This window comes from Pistacia vera, unplaced genomic scaffold (assembly GCF_008641045.1).
Source record: "Pistacia vera cultivar Batoury unplaced genomic scaffold, PisVer_v2 Contig312, whole genome shotgun sequence".
Classification (NCBI taxonomy): domain Eukaryota; kingdom Viridiplantae; phylum Streptophyta; class Magnoliopsida; order Sapindales; family Anacardiaceae; genus Pistacia; species Pistacia vera.
In genome coordinates this window covers 216,656-232,529 of record NW_022196127.1, presented here as the reverse complement: position 1 = coordinate 232,529, position 15,874 = coordinate 216,656, and the positions used below count along the sequence as shown (strand labels likewise).

Genomic DNA, 15,874 nt, shown 5'->3' with positions numbered 1-15,874 from the left:
TTTCTACATATATGTCGATGTTTCCTCTCCCTTCGACCATTTTGTTGATGCACATAGAACATGAATGTCTAAATTGAATACTTCACTAGTAAGTAAGGAATTAAGCTTTTATATTCACCTCCTTGATCAGATTGATGCATTTAAGTTTATGGTTAAATGTCTTTCGGCTAGTGATGAAACTAATGAAACAGATCTGACTTCGCCTTGGTTTTAAGTGGAAAGAGCCATGTAAACCTACTATAGTCATTCAAGAAGAAACAAATATCTAAATCCTTCAGTTGAAGGAATAGGGGCAGGTCTCCCACCATCACTAGATGAGTTCAAGGGGTGAACTGGCTCGAAATGCTGACCTAGGAAAAAGTGGTGTGATGCATTTTCCTATTGACAAGCATCACAAAACTCAACAGAATTCAGATGTGATTTCTTTAGCATCAAATTTATAATATGTTGATAGCTTTGATGTGTGGATGTCCTAACTTTTATGCCAAATCATAGAATCGGAACAATTATTCATAGTTAAGCAACATGTTGACATGGTCAGTATGATATGCACAATGAGAGAGAATTTTCATGATTGATGCATTCATGGATAGAATTGCACATTCTTGTTATCATAACACACAAACAGAAGGCATTATGAGCACAACAGTCAACTCACAACAGCTCTATTGACATTCTGATTATCACTAAAAAGGAAACATCAGAGTCCGTATATCACTGTTTTTATTGCTAAAATCTGAAGTACGAAGAGAGATATGTGTTTACTAAAATCTGAAATACAAGAAGATCATGTTGTGTTGCTCTGATTCAGTAGCACTAGAGCCGACAGCTGGACCTATTATTATTTGTATGCCAACTTTATTCCTAAAACGGATCTAATGATGAGCTTAAGAACTAGCATCATGAATGTGAGACAATACTAGGTTTCCAGATGGTGACCTTAAGGAGAGAGTTTTCTAAGGGAACAGAGGGTTGAACTGAAAGATTTGGAGGTATCACCAGCTGATAAAGCCCTGCCTTAAGATCCCCTTGCAGTAGTGTTGCCATGGTAACTTTGTCCTTTACAACACAGCAATGAGAATTAAACTCCACACAAATTGTTATCCTTTGTAATTTAGAAATGCTAAGTAGATTTTTGTAATTTTGGAACACACAAAAATATTCTTGAGATATGACATTTGGAATGTAATTGTTGGGTAAAGAAGAGGTACCAGCGTGAGAGATGTGCAACAACTCACCATTGCCCACTTGCAACTGATCTGTCCCTTCATATGGCTGCTAACATTCAGGTGAGCTGGATCAGATGCAATGTGATCAGTAGCCCCTGAATCCATGTACCAGACTGGATTAGGGAGTGTTTGCATTTGCAAGGGAAGATCTGAATACTGTTGTGGATGCATAGCTATATGTGCTTGCGGACCAAATTGAAAGCTAGCAGATGACGTTGAATTGGTAAGCGGTATGAACAAGTTGATCAACTGAGAAAGTCCTTGCAACTTGATTAGCACCCAGCCTGAGACAGAGGGATTATACTGGAAAACATCAGACATTAGCAACCTGTGATGGGGATGAAAGATGCCAGATGATAATTGTTTCTAGACTGAAACCAGCAACTACTAGATCCACTAGGTCGAAAACGTTCTGAAAACCTCCAACACCAGATTGAAACTGGTTTCCAGATTGAAAACCTCCAACACCAGGTCCACTGATGAAACTGGTTTCCAGAGTGAAAGCCCCCATGTAGGATGAATCATAACGGTGGTAACACTGAAAGCAGTGTGTCCCGGTTTGCCCACAGACTTGGCAAATTGGTCTCCCTCTTATGAACTTACCTCTGCCTCTGCCAAAATATTATGCACAGCAGGTCTATCTTGTTCCAAGGACCTTCATATGAAAAAATAGGCTATTGATAGGTGCTAGAAGATCCAGACTGAGTTGATGAACTAAGGTACTGGATAAGCAGAGTGATGAGTCTGATGTTGATGCGCATCAGATTGAGTGAGGGACCAATATTTTCACATTTTCTAGAGAGGTATTTGCTGACTAGTAGTTGCTAGTTTGCGGAACTGTTAGAGGAATTCCAACGTGTTGAACTTTTCTAGCCTAACCTCTACTTTTGCAACAAAAACTTTGCTTTTGTAAACTCACAGGTCTGATTTAGATCAATTCTTGATGTGAGATTAACAACTGCTGCTCATATTCGGACCAAGTCCATCAAGAACATATAAAGAAGATCTTCATCCGATACAATCTGTCCACTTGCAGACAGACTTGAGGCTATTTCTTTCATTTTTTAACATAACTATCGATACTAAGGTCTTTCTTCTAAGTTGTTTGCAACAAATTTTTAAATGAAGTGCTCTAGCTCTAGAGTCAATCTCAAATTATGCTCAAGAGCAGACCAAATTCATGTGAGTAGCGACATTTTGATACATAATCGAACATGCTCTCAGAAATTGAAGCTAAAACAGGTCACTAAGAATTTGTTTGTACGTTTCCAACTAAATAGGCTGGATTTATTTCTTCCTTAATTTCATTTTCTTTATCTTAGCACCATGAATTGACTCCAGGAACAGTCTGTTTAGTAACAATTATTGGAGAAGGACAAGGTATATTACCAATTAAGTAGTCTTCCAACTCGTGAGCTCCAACAGCGAAAAGAATCTGTGACCTCCGGAATCGATAGTTGTCGCGGTAAGTTTAGGGTTCACGACTTGTAAACCAGCGAAAAAGCGAAGGAACAGAATTAGTTGAGCTGGAGCTGTTCAAAACTTTAGAGTTGAAGAACATAGAAGGATCAAAGTTATCAGCATTGACGTTAATCAAGGCTCTGATACCATGTGAAATATATGAATCAACAGTAGAGAGTAGAGAAAACACGAGGAGAAAGAACGAAGAAAATTTGATCTAATTTCATTAGTAAAGTTTTCTGATACTGGACACTTTATACCCATATTTTTATAAAGAAGAAGACACGATAAGTGTCCTAGCTAAGCTGCCTAAAGCAACACTCTAACATACAGAAAATGCTGTCGTATCACTTATTCTTAAACGGTGCAGTTTTGTTCTTTAGTCCAACAAGCTGGACGTAGCCCCACATTGGGTAAACTAGGGTAAATCGCACGTGTTATTTCTTTGTTTACTGTTTGATTTGTTTTACTATATTTTGTTCCTGTTGTTGCCTCTATTTCGTTCAAGAACATCCACAATCTGTGCGGTACTCTAATAGTTATAAAATTTATAAGTTCTTTTGTTTTTTAAGTCTAATTTATTTATTATGTTTAATTTTCAATTAGATGAATGGTGGAGATCATTTGGGTATAGTACTCCAAATTTGCAAAAGTTTGCAATAAAAATTCTTAGTCAAACTTCAAGCTCTTCTGGATGTGAACGAAATTGGAGTGTTTTTGAGCGCATACATACTAAAAAGAGGAATAGATTGGAGCATCAAAGGTTAAATGATCTTGTTTTCGTTCATTATAACTTGCGTTTGCAAAACAGGTATAAAACATTGTCAATTACTCAATTATGCATCACTCTTATTGTTATTATCTATTATTTTCCTTGATATTTTTAGTTGTCATGCTTTTAATATTTCTTTATGGTATTTTAGGAAGTGTTACAAGAGAATAAGTTTGGATCCTATTGATTATGAAAGTATCGACAAAACTGAAGGTTGGATAGTTAACGATGAAGAGGAGGAGGTCAGTGAACTTAATTATGAAGAGTTGGAACAAATGTTATATGGAGAATGATCTATTCCTACTGGAGTTGCTGATCACCCTTCTTTTTATGATTCAATAGATGGTTCAGAAGGTTGGTTTCAATTATTTAAGCAACTTAGTATCTATTTAAATTAAATTACAAGTTTTAATTTATGATTTCTATTTTTTACTTAAATTTGCATATATGGTGGTGATGGTTATGATGATGATGATGATGATGAATTTTGATGCTAGTGTGTGAAGCTCAATCAACATGGAGACGGATCAAAGAAAAAACATTTGCATCAAATGTTTTGTTACTAATTAGTATGTATTTTGACATTTAATATATAAATACAACATCATGTTTGGATTTAGACTTTGAATTGTTGTTAAACACTTAAATTATGCTAGGATTGTTGTTGAATTTGAACTTTGAATTATATTAGATTGGAAAGTAATTAAGTTGTTATTGTCTTATTAAAAAATAGAAATCTAAAAAAAAAAAAAGTTTTTAAAAAAATATGCTGATGTCATCATGATGTGTGATGACATCACCAGTCCAACCGACGGTCAAACCGGTTGGACCGGTTGAACCGTGACCCGGCCATCAGAGCGGGTTGCTCGCCGGTCCGGTTTTTAAAACAATGGTCTGGATACCTCAGTAACTTAAAAAAAAATTAAATTATTGCATTAGTTATAATCCATCCATAAAAATAGGATTTTTAATTTGTAAAATCCAGTTTATTCTTAATTGATTCAAATTTACTATATATTTTCAAAAGTTTTGATTAAAACTCAACCTAATCTAAACTTTAAAAAAAAAGAAGACCGGGCTGCTATTTTAGCTCTTCTCTTCGAAAGAAATTTGTGAGTTTGATGAGTCATCATTTACAATTATTAAGATCCTTATTCAGTGGCTGACTGTCAGGGAGATTGGCAAATGATACAAACGCAAATGTTGTAACACTTTCAAAATGAAGGGAAGATGAAAGATGACCCTTTAAATTAGGAGCTGAATTAAGAGAAGGAACATGAGCTGCAATGTCTGACAAACTCTACAGAGGCTTCATTTTGAAGGTGGTGTAGTAGATTAATCGAAATTTTTTACAGATTTCATTTTGTAATCATAGAGAACAACATAATGAAAGTAAAGCATAAACCGTAGAGAGTGTCACATTCAAAGTAAAAGCAGAAAATTGATGTCAACTTATCAGAGAAAGAGTAGCGCAGCAAAGGAACTTTAAAAGTAGGCATGCCAACAATATCAGATTGTTGAATATGCCTTATCAATACATGATTTTTTTTTTTATGTCCCCTTCAAAAAGTTGAGAGAAAAGAAGAATGTTCATGAAACAATTTTAAAGTTACTTACACTTAATTATATGAATCATTCAATAGTGAAATCAGGAAGAAAACACCTGATAATTTTTATTATTGTATTCTACTTTAGCATAGGTTACAACAGTCTAGTTATATAGACTTTATTAGGATATTCTGATAACTCTTAGGTCTGGGATTATCCCTTTATTCAAACAGATAAAATTGAGATATATTTTAAGTTAAAAAAACCCTTACTATCCTCATCAAGAACTTCTACACTCCCCTTCAAGTTGGTGAGAAAATATTTATGGGGTGTTTGTCTGAGCTTATGAAAATTAGCTTATAAGCAACAAGTACTTATAAGCTAATTTTAGCTTATAAGCATTTGAAATTTTAAGCAATTACGTGTTTGGTTAAAGTACTTATAAGTGACTAATAAGTAGTTGACGTGTTTGGTAAAATGTGGCTTATAAGTACATTTTATTATAAAATGACTAAAAAGGGTACTACATTAAACAAGGGTATACTAGGGAATTTTAAAATTAAACAAGGATAATGTGGTGATATACTTGGTCAAACTAGCTTATAAGCAGAGTGCTTATAAGCAAAAAAAAAAAGTACCTCCCCCCCAACTTATTTTTTTTGGCTTATAAACTCAAAAAAATTATAAACAAACAGCTCAGCTTAATTTTAGAGCTTATAAGCAAGTTTAACCAGCTTGTAAGTTTAGACAAACACCCCCTAAGTATTCCCAGCTTTGAAACTAGATTGTCAAAACTCTACCTAGACAATCCTTTTGTCAGAACTGTTGGAGTTGTCGACTACTTCAGCATTAATGGGTAATGCAAACGCACTCAGGGGTCCCACAGGCGGGGGTCGCGGGGGTAGCGCCCCCGAGCCCATAGGCGGTTTTGGGCTTTTCCATGTACGTATAACCGTTGTAGGATTTCTTTTAAGTTACTAATTCCTTATTGGGTTGGGCTTAGGAATAGGAATCCTTGTAAAACTAGGTTTAGTCTCTTAAACCTAGTATATAAACATACTTTTCTCTTGTTATGTGTGTGATAGCAAATCATAGGGCAATTCATTCATTGTAAACGAGAGAGGTGAGGCATATTGCAATAATATTGACTCTGTGAAACTATGTGAATCAACATTAGAGAGTAGAAGAAAAACAGAGGAGAAAGAACGAAGAAAATTTGTATCTAATTTCAATTAGTAAAGTTTCCTGATACTGTACACTTTATACCCATATTTCTTATAAAGAAGAAAGACACGATAAGTGTCCTAGCTGAGCTGCCTAAAGCAACACTCTAACATACAGAAAACGCTGTCGTATCACTTATTCTTAAACGGTGCAGTTTTGTTCTTCAGTCCAACAGCCTCCCTCAAGCTGAACTGCTCTGCAGTTTAAGCTTGTGCAAAAACAACAATAACAACAATAAAAAAAAATCAAACAAAGACACACTGCCCCAGCTTAATTCTATCAACAGCTTTGCAACACTTCAATTTACTTTTCAAGCTACTGCAAATAAAGACAGCAACAAAACCTTTACTTCATTCTATCAACTGCTCTACAATACTTCACAGCTGAGCATGTATCACATAGTTTATCTTCCGAGACATTCTTCTGAGGTGACGAGTTTATATATAATTGTGAGAGGTACGCAGAAAACAGGGAAGACAAAGAAAGAGATCTAAATTCTTCTGTATTATTACTCTAAAGAGAAGTACAGTACCTGATATTACATAAAAAACAGATCAAAAGACGTAACAAAAACAGAATACAACACGTTCCAGAGAACGTAAAAACAAAAACATAAAAAAAACTACAAAGCTGTACAACGGTACACTTTGACTTAACAACTTTTTTTTAACAACTTCTTAAACTGATTACCAGCTTTAAAAACAAAAAACTGAGTAATAGCTTTAACAAACTTCATTAATCATGACTACATCCGCCTTAACGACCCTACTAACCCCATTCGTGTTTTTATCTTGACATCCTTTCGTAAACGCAAGTCCATCCTTTTTTGTCAGGCATACTAAGTCTAATTCTGATACCTATGTTAGTACAATCCACTTCTCATTACTTGACTGCCGTTTGTAGTTCTTTTGTAATACTTGATACTGATGCAAGCTTCAGTATTACCGAGGCTGATGCGCCCATTATTATCTTACAGATTTACCATACAAACTTGATTAGCAACATCACTCTCATTAACCTGACCTAGCAGCTCTTTTAGTAAACTGATGAAGCTCCCGTATTAGACTGTCTAATGAAAAAAAACAGTATTATCTTACAGAGTTAACAGAGTCAATTCTAAACAGAGAGAGTTAATAAACTCAGATTTCTTGCGGTCAGAGAGCTGACTTTAGAATCTGAGGTTTCCTGTGAGAGAGGAAACACCGTAAGTTTTATATCTAAGAGCTTCAATCTCGTAGTGGACAATGATTTGTAAAAAAATGGTCTCGGTTTGGTGCTCTGTAGGGACATAGCAACTTTTAGCTTTTTGTCTGCACTTTGGTCTCTGAGAGTGCATATCTAACTCAATATGGCTTGGTTTTCGCATGAAAAACTGGATAGATGCAAGTGAGTTAGCACTCTGATTACTCACACCATAACAGGGAAAACTTCAGGAAGATGCGGGTGCCCCATTTCAGTTAAATAAACTATTAAATCCGCTATGTCTGTTGCAATCCTTGAGCAAGAGCTCTATACGCAGCGTCAAGTAGAATATAGGGCCATACTTTTTGTTTCCTGTCGCTCCATTGCAGGCAAGTTCGATCCAAGGAATAGGCAGCAACCGCTGGTTGAATCGTCCTGTCCTGAATACTTCCTGCCCAGTCAACTCATGAAACATCAGATAAATATTTGTACTTTGGTGAACTTGACACCAAATTTGAAGTGCCTTAATATATGCGAAGAAGTCTTTTGCAGCGTTGCCAATGAAGTTGAGTGGGAGCGTTTATAAATGACTTACATGTTTTTGACAGAAAATGCATCTTCCGCCGGGTATAGTGTGAGATATGGGTGTAATGCACAAATGGTCTCCGTAGAGAGATGGGTGTCAACCATGCTCCTTCTCAAATGTTAATTGTTTTTCCTCAAATGCCATTGGTGTGGTCACGGTTTGGAGTCTACTTCCAGTTTTAACATCGTAAAATCCCGTTCCATATTTACTCTTGACTCATATGTACTGCTGAAATCCTAGTCTTTGAACTTCAAATCCAAAAATAATACTTAAGAGCGCCCAAGGTTTTTAAGGCACTCAAGATTCCCTTTTGCAACACAATATCTTAACTAACTTCGTCATACACTTCCTGTCAATAATATGTCAGCAAATATACACACCATATATACAACCTTATTGTTGTGTCGGTAAATAACAGACTATGATCATCAACTGAACAGAGAAAACCCCCGGCAGAAGCATTTTTGATCTTCTCAAACCAGTCCCGAGGGGCTGGCTTATTCCATAGGAGTGCCTTTACCAATTTACACACATGAGAGGCTTTTTATCATCAATGCAACCTTGTGGCTGATCATAAAAACTGTCTCACTAAGCTCTCCATTGGGAAAGCATTATTTACATCAACTTGCCTTATATCCCAGCCTATGTGAGGCCAAGCTAGAACAACCGAATGTAGAGGACTGTATAACGGGGCTGAAGTGTTTCAAGATATCAATCCGGTTTTGTTGAAAAACCTTTTTCAACAAGTATAGCTTTGAAAACGTTTGGAATAGACCCAATCAAAATTTTGTTTTACTCGAAAAACCCATTTACATCCAACTATGTTATTTGATCATCTGAACAAGTTCCCAATTTATGGTTGGCTATTAAGGCTTTTGAAACCATTTCCACATGCACTTCCAGATGGATGGATAGGCTTCAGCTACACTCTTTGGTTCACTTGTATCTAGGTGCGCACTAGAAGAAACTAACATGGATATAGGAATTTTAGCTTTAGCCGGTAAACCTGGGTGAGTATTTAATGATGTGATTAGGACAGTGGTATCAATGGTGGCATGAGTGGACTGGTTGTTTAGAAGTAAGATCTACAACAGAGATTGAATGGATTCAGGAGAACTAGTCGAGTTTTCGGTACTAGTAGTGGGAGAGTTTGTAAGATGTTGACAAAGTGTTTAGTAGGTTCAAGAACTGCGTATGTACAGATGGGGTGGAGAAGACTCTATAAAGGTGAATTTGTACCTGTCCTAGGTGAATGTTGAGGAGATTTCTTCTAAAGGATCGCAGTTAGTGGTTTTATGTGAGGGAGATTGTACTAAGACAGATTTGGACTTGAAATATTAACAGATTGAAAGTTGAACTGGACTTTGATATTGGAGCTATAGATGACCTTGCGACCAATTTGGAGAAAGTAGTGGAGAAAAAGAGACCGGTGCATGGTCAAGGAAGGGTATGACTTAATGAGCTTTTAAGCACAAGATAGAAACTGTGGAGATTGATTTGTTTTCGGACAGAGTGGTGCAACATTTCATTGGTGCAAAGGAAAATGTTTTTCATCACATTTAAGCACTTTGACTATATAAATCTTGCCTTTAGAATCCATGCATTTATCCTTTGGATGCCTCTATATCCCTACAAACGTGCATGTGTGTTGTGACAATTCAAACTTGTGTGAGTTATACTGTCTAAGGTAAGGATAGACCTGCACAACCAAAGACTTTAATACACTTATAATCTTGAATTTGTTTTAACAAATCTGAAATATGGACAAACCCGATAATACCGACGTGGGCAGCCTATTTGTAAGGTAAGCAGCTGTTTTGGAAATAAAGCCACCACAATTTTAAAGGCATTTAGCTTGGCAATGAAGAGTTAAACCTTTTCTACTAATTTCATATGTTTTCTTCCTGTTCAACCCTTCCTTTTGTTGGTGGTTATAAGGCATGATCCTAAACATCCCATGATCAAGAAAATATGGAACAACTCCTATATTCCCCTCCCCAATCTGTTTGAACACATTTTTGTGGAAGTGTTTAAATAAATTGTTTTTCTGCTAAATTTAAACTGTTTGAAGATATGTTGAGTTGTTCTGAGTTGTTTTTTCAGTGGGAAAATCCAAGTGAATCGGCTTATAGTCATCTAGGAATTTGAATGTAATAACGAAACCTTAAGGTGAGGAATGGAGAAGGTCCCCACAGGCTGAATGAATCAGTTCTAGGGGGTTGAGAGGCTCTTGATTGTTCCTAGGAAAACTGATTGTGTGCAAGGTTTACCCATTGACATGCATGCAGAATCATAAGGTGGGTGAACAATCTTGTTTAGTTTTAAATATGCAGAATTTTGGAAAAACATTTGCATTGGGTGACCTAACTTGTGCCACAACATTCCATTGTTTTTGACAGTAACCAGTGATTGAAATGTGTGTGTATTATTTCACTATAAGCATTTACACAAAGGATACATTTTGCAAGAGACTCTCATCTCATTATGAAACTTAAATTGGTTCACAAAAAATCTGAAATTATAGAGAAGAGGCTGGGTTAGGATCGACTGACTTGTGCAGTGTTCTGGTTTGTGGAGTTGAGACGTGTGCTGTAGTTTTGCGAGCATCCGGCAAAGGGAATTTTGGAGTGCTGCCGTTTGAAGTTGTTAAAGGCCATCCTTAAGTCTTCGTTGAAGAAGAACTACTGGATTGTTTGTCCTTAACAACACAATGGTCAGCAAAGAATTCACTATACCCCATTATCTTTAGTAAATCTAGATACCTTAACAGATTTTTGTGGATGCTAGGGCCACACAAGCTGCTTAAGATAAGAGACTTAGATTGACATGGTACATAAGTGAACCAGTATGAGATATAGGTAGAAGCTCACCATTTTCCAACCTGGGCTGCTCATTTCCAGTGTAATTAAATGACAGTGAGCTTGAGAGAGATCAGCTGTTACATGATCTGTAGCTCCTGAGTCCATGTACCAGGAGACATCTTGACAGTGGATGGCAGCACATAATTGGCACACAGTTTTTGTATAGTTTTGGTGATTGTGTTTGAGTTAAAATGCTTGATTGGAGGAGGATGTGGTATATTTGTGGGGATTCATCATTTGTTTGAATCTGCCCAGATGATCCTGCGGGAAGTGGCTGATTTTGCATTATGAGCGTAGAATTAGTGTAGAATGGTGGACACCAGCTGATATGTTTGGATTATAGGTAGGCTGAGATGTGTTCTGAGGAGTATGGTGAACCTTGTAAACAAGGTGGTCTGGGTAATTAGGAACAAATTCTGTCTGATCAGTGGATTGATATCTCATGTTAACTTGTGTCAAACCTATGATAACAATTGGAGCCAGTTGTCCATTTTTCCACATACTTGGCTAAAATCTGCCTCCTACCAGATCCACGCCCTCTCCCTCTGCCACCAACTGTGTGAGTAAGCTGGTGGTGGAACTGGGTTACACGATTGTTAGTCCGGAACAAAGTGACTAATCCATAGACAACTTGAGGAGTACTTGAATTGTGGGATGCAAAGCCAAAGGTGGCATAGGTGTAAACCGAGACTGTTGACCATTGAAGGCGTGATTTCACTATGAAATTTTTTGTGATTCCACTAGTTTAAGATTGCAAGATTAAACGACCCACCTGGAATTCATGTTTACCATTGAGTTCATCACTAGATTAGCTTTTTCTACCCTCAACTCATACTTTGTAAATTATCTGTGCTTCCTGACAGAAAGTGGATCAGTCTAGTGGTGATGTTTACTACTGCAGCGTCATATTCAAGTTAGGCCATCAGAATGTAGTTTACAATTCTTCATCATACTGTTATACCACTGGAAAGATAAAACTCAGCAAATCCTTTCATTCTCAAAGTAATCATAATACTAGATTTCTTCCTTTTTTTTGTAGTAAGTTCTTGATATTAAGGTTTGATCTAGATTCAGTAGAAACTCTTTTTCTAAAACAATCCACTTTCGGCAGAAATTGACACTTTGACACAACAGAAAACATTGATTCAGATATGGATCCAAGAAGCCAACTTACTAGTGATTTATCTGTCTTTTTTCCACTGACATAATCTGGATTAGGTTTCTTTTCTGTAACTCCATCAGAACTTTCACTTTGATCTTGATAAGGGGGCTGGACACGAAATCAAAACCGGTGAGATGTTCCTCCAGATCATGAGAACCTGCTGCAAATAGACTGTGTTTTCCAGAATCTATAATTATCTCTGGTAAGTTTGGGAGAGATATAGTAGGTGAAGACGCCATGGCTGGAGTACTGAAGAACTTCGGTTTCAGAAGTCAACTTGTGATTCAGGTATTTGATTGAGAGAGAATTGAGAGAGTAATCAACCATTTATGACGTTTGTCTATGCTCTGATACCATGTGAGAGGTACGAAGAAACAGGAAGAACAAGAAAGAGATCTGAAATTCTTCTGTATATTACTCTAAAAAGAAGTACAGTAGCATATATTTATAGTAAAAACACAAGCAAAGAACGTAAACAGAAACGAAATACAAACTATTACAGAGACGTAAACAGAACGAAAAACAACTACAAAGCTGTTACAACTTAACTGACTTAACAACTTTTTTTTAACAAACTTCTTAACACCGATTAACAGCTTTAACAACTTCATTATCAGTTTACTAACAATACATACATTTTTGATAGCTTGGTTGGAAAAGACAGTAATATACTTTTTAGCTCATGTTCTGTCAAGTCATAACATAATATGCATTTTATTATTGTGACTCACATCTATTATTTATCACTTGAACAGGTTGAAAGAATTGTTCGTCCGTGTGCAACCCGTTTTGCTACAACTTTCATTGCAATGAAAGCATTCATGAGCACAAACTGACTTGCAAGCCATGGTGACAGATAGTCATTTGTCGATTCTCGATATGCAAAAGTAATAAAGGCATTTGGGATGATATGGGTAGATATCCAAAGCTGTGAGTCCATTGATGCCCTGTTGGATTGTTACTCAGATGAGAAGCCACATAGATATTTGTTGAATGGCATTACAGAGCAAAATGCAATTAAGAAATGTTTAAGAATAAAAGAAATTCTACAAGCCTTATACACGAATCATTAAGCTACGTTGGATAGGACATTGTGTCGTGAATCCATGCTGCGGCTTATTATTTGAATCCTGCCTTTAATATTACGAAGATCTTTGCCTCAAGCCAGAAGTCAGAGTGGTTTCTTAATCCCTATGACAGTAAACAATGCTTTCAATTTGAGCAAGACAGTTAATGGAAGAGATATTATAATTCAATCGGGAGAAAGCTTTTCTCGCGGGCTTGCTCTTGAAACTACCAAAACCATACGTCCTAGTACGTAATAGTTATAAAATTTTATAAGTTCTTTTGTTTTTTAAGTCTAATTATTATTATGTTTAATTTTCAATTAGATGAATGGTGGAGTCATTTGGGTATAGTACTCCAATTTTGCAAAAGTTTGCAATAAAATTCTTAGTCAAACTTCAGCTCTTCTGTGTGAACGAAATTGGAGGTTTTTGAGCGCATACATACTAAAAAGGGGAATAGATTGGAGCATCAAATTTAAATGATCTTGTTTTCGTTCATTATAACTTGCGTTTGCAAACAGGTAAAACATTGTCAATTACTCATTATGCATCACTCTATTGTTATTATCTATTATTTTCCTTGATATTTTGTTGTCATGCTTTTAATATTTCTTTTATGGTATTTAGGAAGTGTACAGAATAGTTTGGATCCTATTGATTATGAAGTATCGCAAAACTGAAGGTTGGATATTAACGTGAAGAGGAGGAGTCATGTGAACTTAATTATGAAATTTGGAACATGTTATGAGAATGATCTATTCCTACTGGAGTTGCTGATCACCCTTCTTTTTATGATTCAATAGAGGGTTCAGAAGGTTTGGTTTCAATATTTTTCAACTTAGTATCTATTTAAATTAAATTACAAGTTTTAATTTATATTTCTATTTTTACTTAAATTTGCATATATGGTGGTGATGGTTATGATGATGTGATGATGTGAATTTTGATGCTAGTGTGTGAGCTCAATCACATGGAGACGGATCAAGAAAAAACATTTGCATCAAATGTTTTGTTACTATAGTATGTATTTTGACATTTATATATATACAACATCATGTTTGGATTTAACTTTGAATTGTTGTTAAACACTTAAATTATGCTAAGGATTGGTTGTTTTGAAACAAGAATAAAATGGCTTTAGTTATTTGCATTTATCTTGAGATTACACAGCGGTGAACTTGCAATTGGTTGAGTGATAATTGTTGTTATTTCTTGTGTGATAGCCGATAGGTAGATAAAGATTAAAAATAGACAATGGCAACATCTGGCTCTGGGTCTTCTTCACAATCTAGTAGAGGTAGGACTGATATAACATGGGCATATGTTATTGAGGGTGTAGATCCAAATGGAAGAAATACATTAACATGTCTTCACTGTGGGAAAGTAACTAGAGGAGGAGGTATTTTTAGAATGAAACAACATCTAGCCGGAACAAAGGGGGATGTTGGTGCTTGTAAAAAAGTTCCTTTTGATGTTTAATACTCCATGAGATATTCACTAAAAGACATTGGGATAAAGAATAAAGAGAAGTCTGATTCTAGTAAGTATAATACTCCCTATGGTGCTCCCGTACATGTATTTGAGGGAGATATGTTAAATGAAGATAGTGAAGAGTTTCGTCCATCAGGAATTCACATAAATGAAGGTAGGTTTGGCAGTAAAAAACAAAGTAAAATGCTAGACAAATCAAAGAGAAACAAATCTATTGGGTTTGGTGACTATTTTGCTCCAAGGACAATTGGTGGATCTCAACCATCAATTAGGAGTTGTTTAGCTGGAAAAGATGTGACGTGGAGAGCAGACATGGCTTTTGGAAGATTCTTTTATGATGCTTGCATCCCAATTAATGCTGTAAATTCGATTTATCTTCAACCATTGGTGGATGTTATAGCCGCAATTGGGCCTGGGTATAAACACCCAAATTATTATGCTTTGTGTGTCAATTTGATAAGAGATGCTAAGAAGGAAGAGCAGCTTCTTGTTGATAGTTATAGAAAGATTTGGGAAAATGTTAGATGTACCTTAATGGCTGATGGTTTGACTGATAATTCACATAGGTCATTGATCAATTTTATGGTGTATTGTCCTAAGGGAGTTTGTTTTGTGAAATCAGTTGATGCTTCAGATGTTGTGAAGGATGCTGGGACATTGTTGAAGATGTTTGAGGAGGTAGTTTTATGGATTGGACCAAATAGTATTGTCCATTTTGTCTCAGACAATGGATCCAATTATAAAGCTGTTGGAAGAATGTTGTCTGAGAAATATCCGAGTATTACTTGGTCACCCTGTGCAGCACATAGCATAAATTTGGTGTTAAAAGACANCTGTCTTTAATTCAATGTTAAACTTTCAATAATGGCCTTCTTGACTGTAAAATTACCTCACATTGCATGCATAGTATAGTGTTGGAGTTTTCCCTTCACCAAATTGTAAATAGATGCTCAGATCGAGACAGTAAGTGTGCAATACTCAAGTGTTTCCTGCCAGTTTTCTGAGGGTTCAACCTTAAATATACTGTTCTATTGTCCTTTAGAAGGGTTGAATGTGAGTCCAGTCCTTATGCATGCATAAGACTGGGTTCATGATTCTTTTGTGGACTAGGTGTCTATGAAGAATTAAAAGACCTAATAGAGGAAACAAGTCATCGGATGTCAATTAAAATTCCTTTTTCTTTATTTGTATAATGCGATTTTATTTGTATTGTGTTTATTTCTTGATCCATCTACCTTGTTTTACGTATTAACGATTTTTGGTAGTTTTTACAATTTTTTCGCCATTCTTG

At 36.0% G+C, this 15,874-nt stretch overlaps 1 protein-coding gene across 1 annotated transcript; it reads left to right on the top strand.

The window, feature by feature from the left end:
* The first annotated feature begins 14,346 nt into the window (after positions 1–14,346).
* Positions 14,347–15,426, top strand: LOC116136406. The gene is made up of 2 exons (XM_031422126.1): positions 14,347–14,491; positions 14,597–15,426. The coding sequence occupies exons 1-2, from the start codon at positions 14,347–14,349 to the stop codon at positions 15,424–15,426; spliced, it is 975 nt and encodes a 324-aa protein (XP_031277986.1).
* The last annotated feature ends 448 nt before the right edge of the window (positions 15,427–15,874 follow it).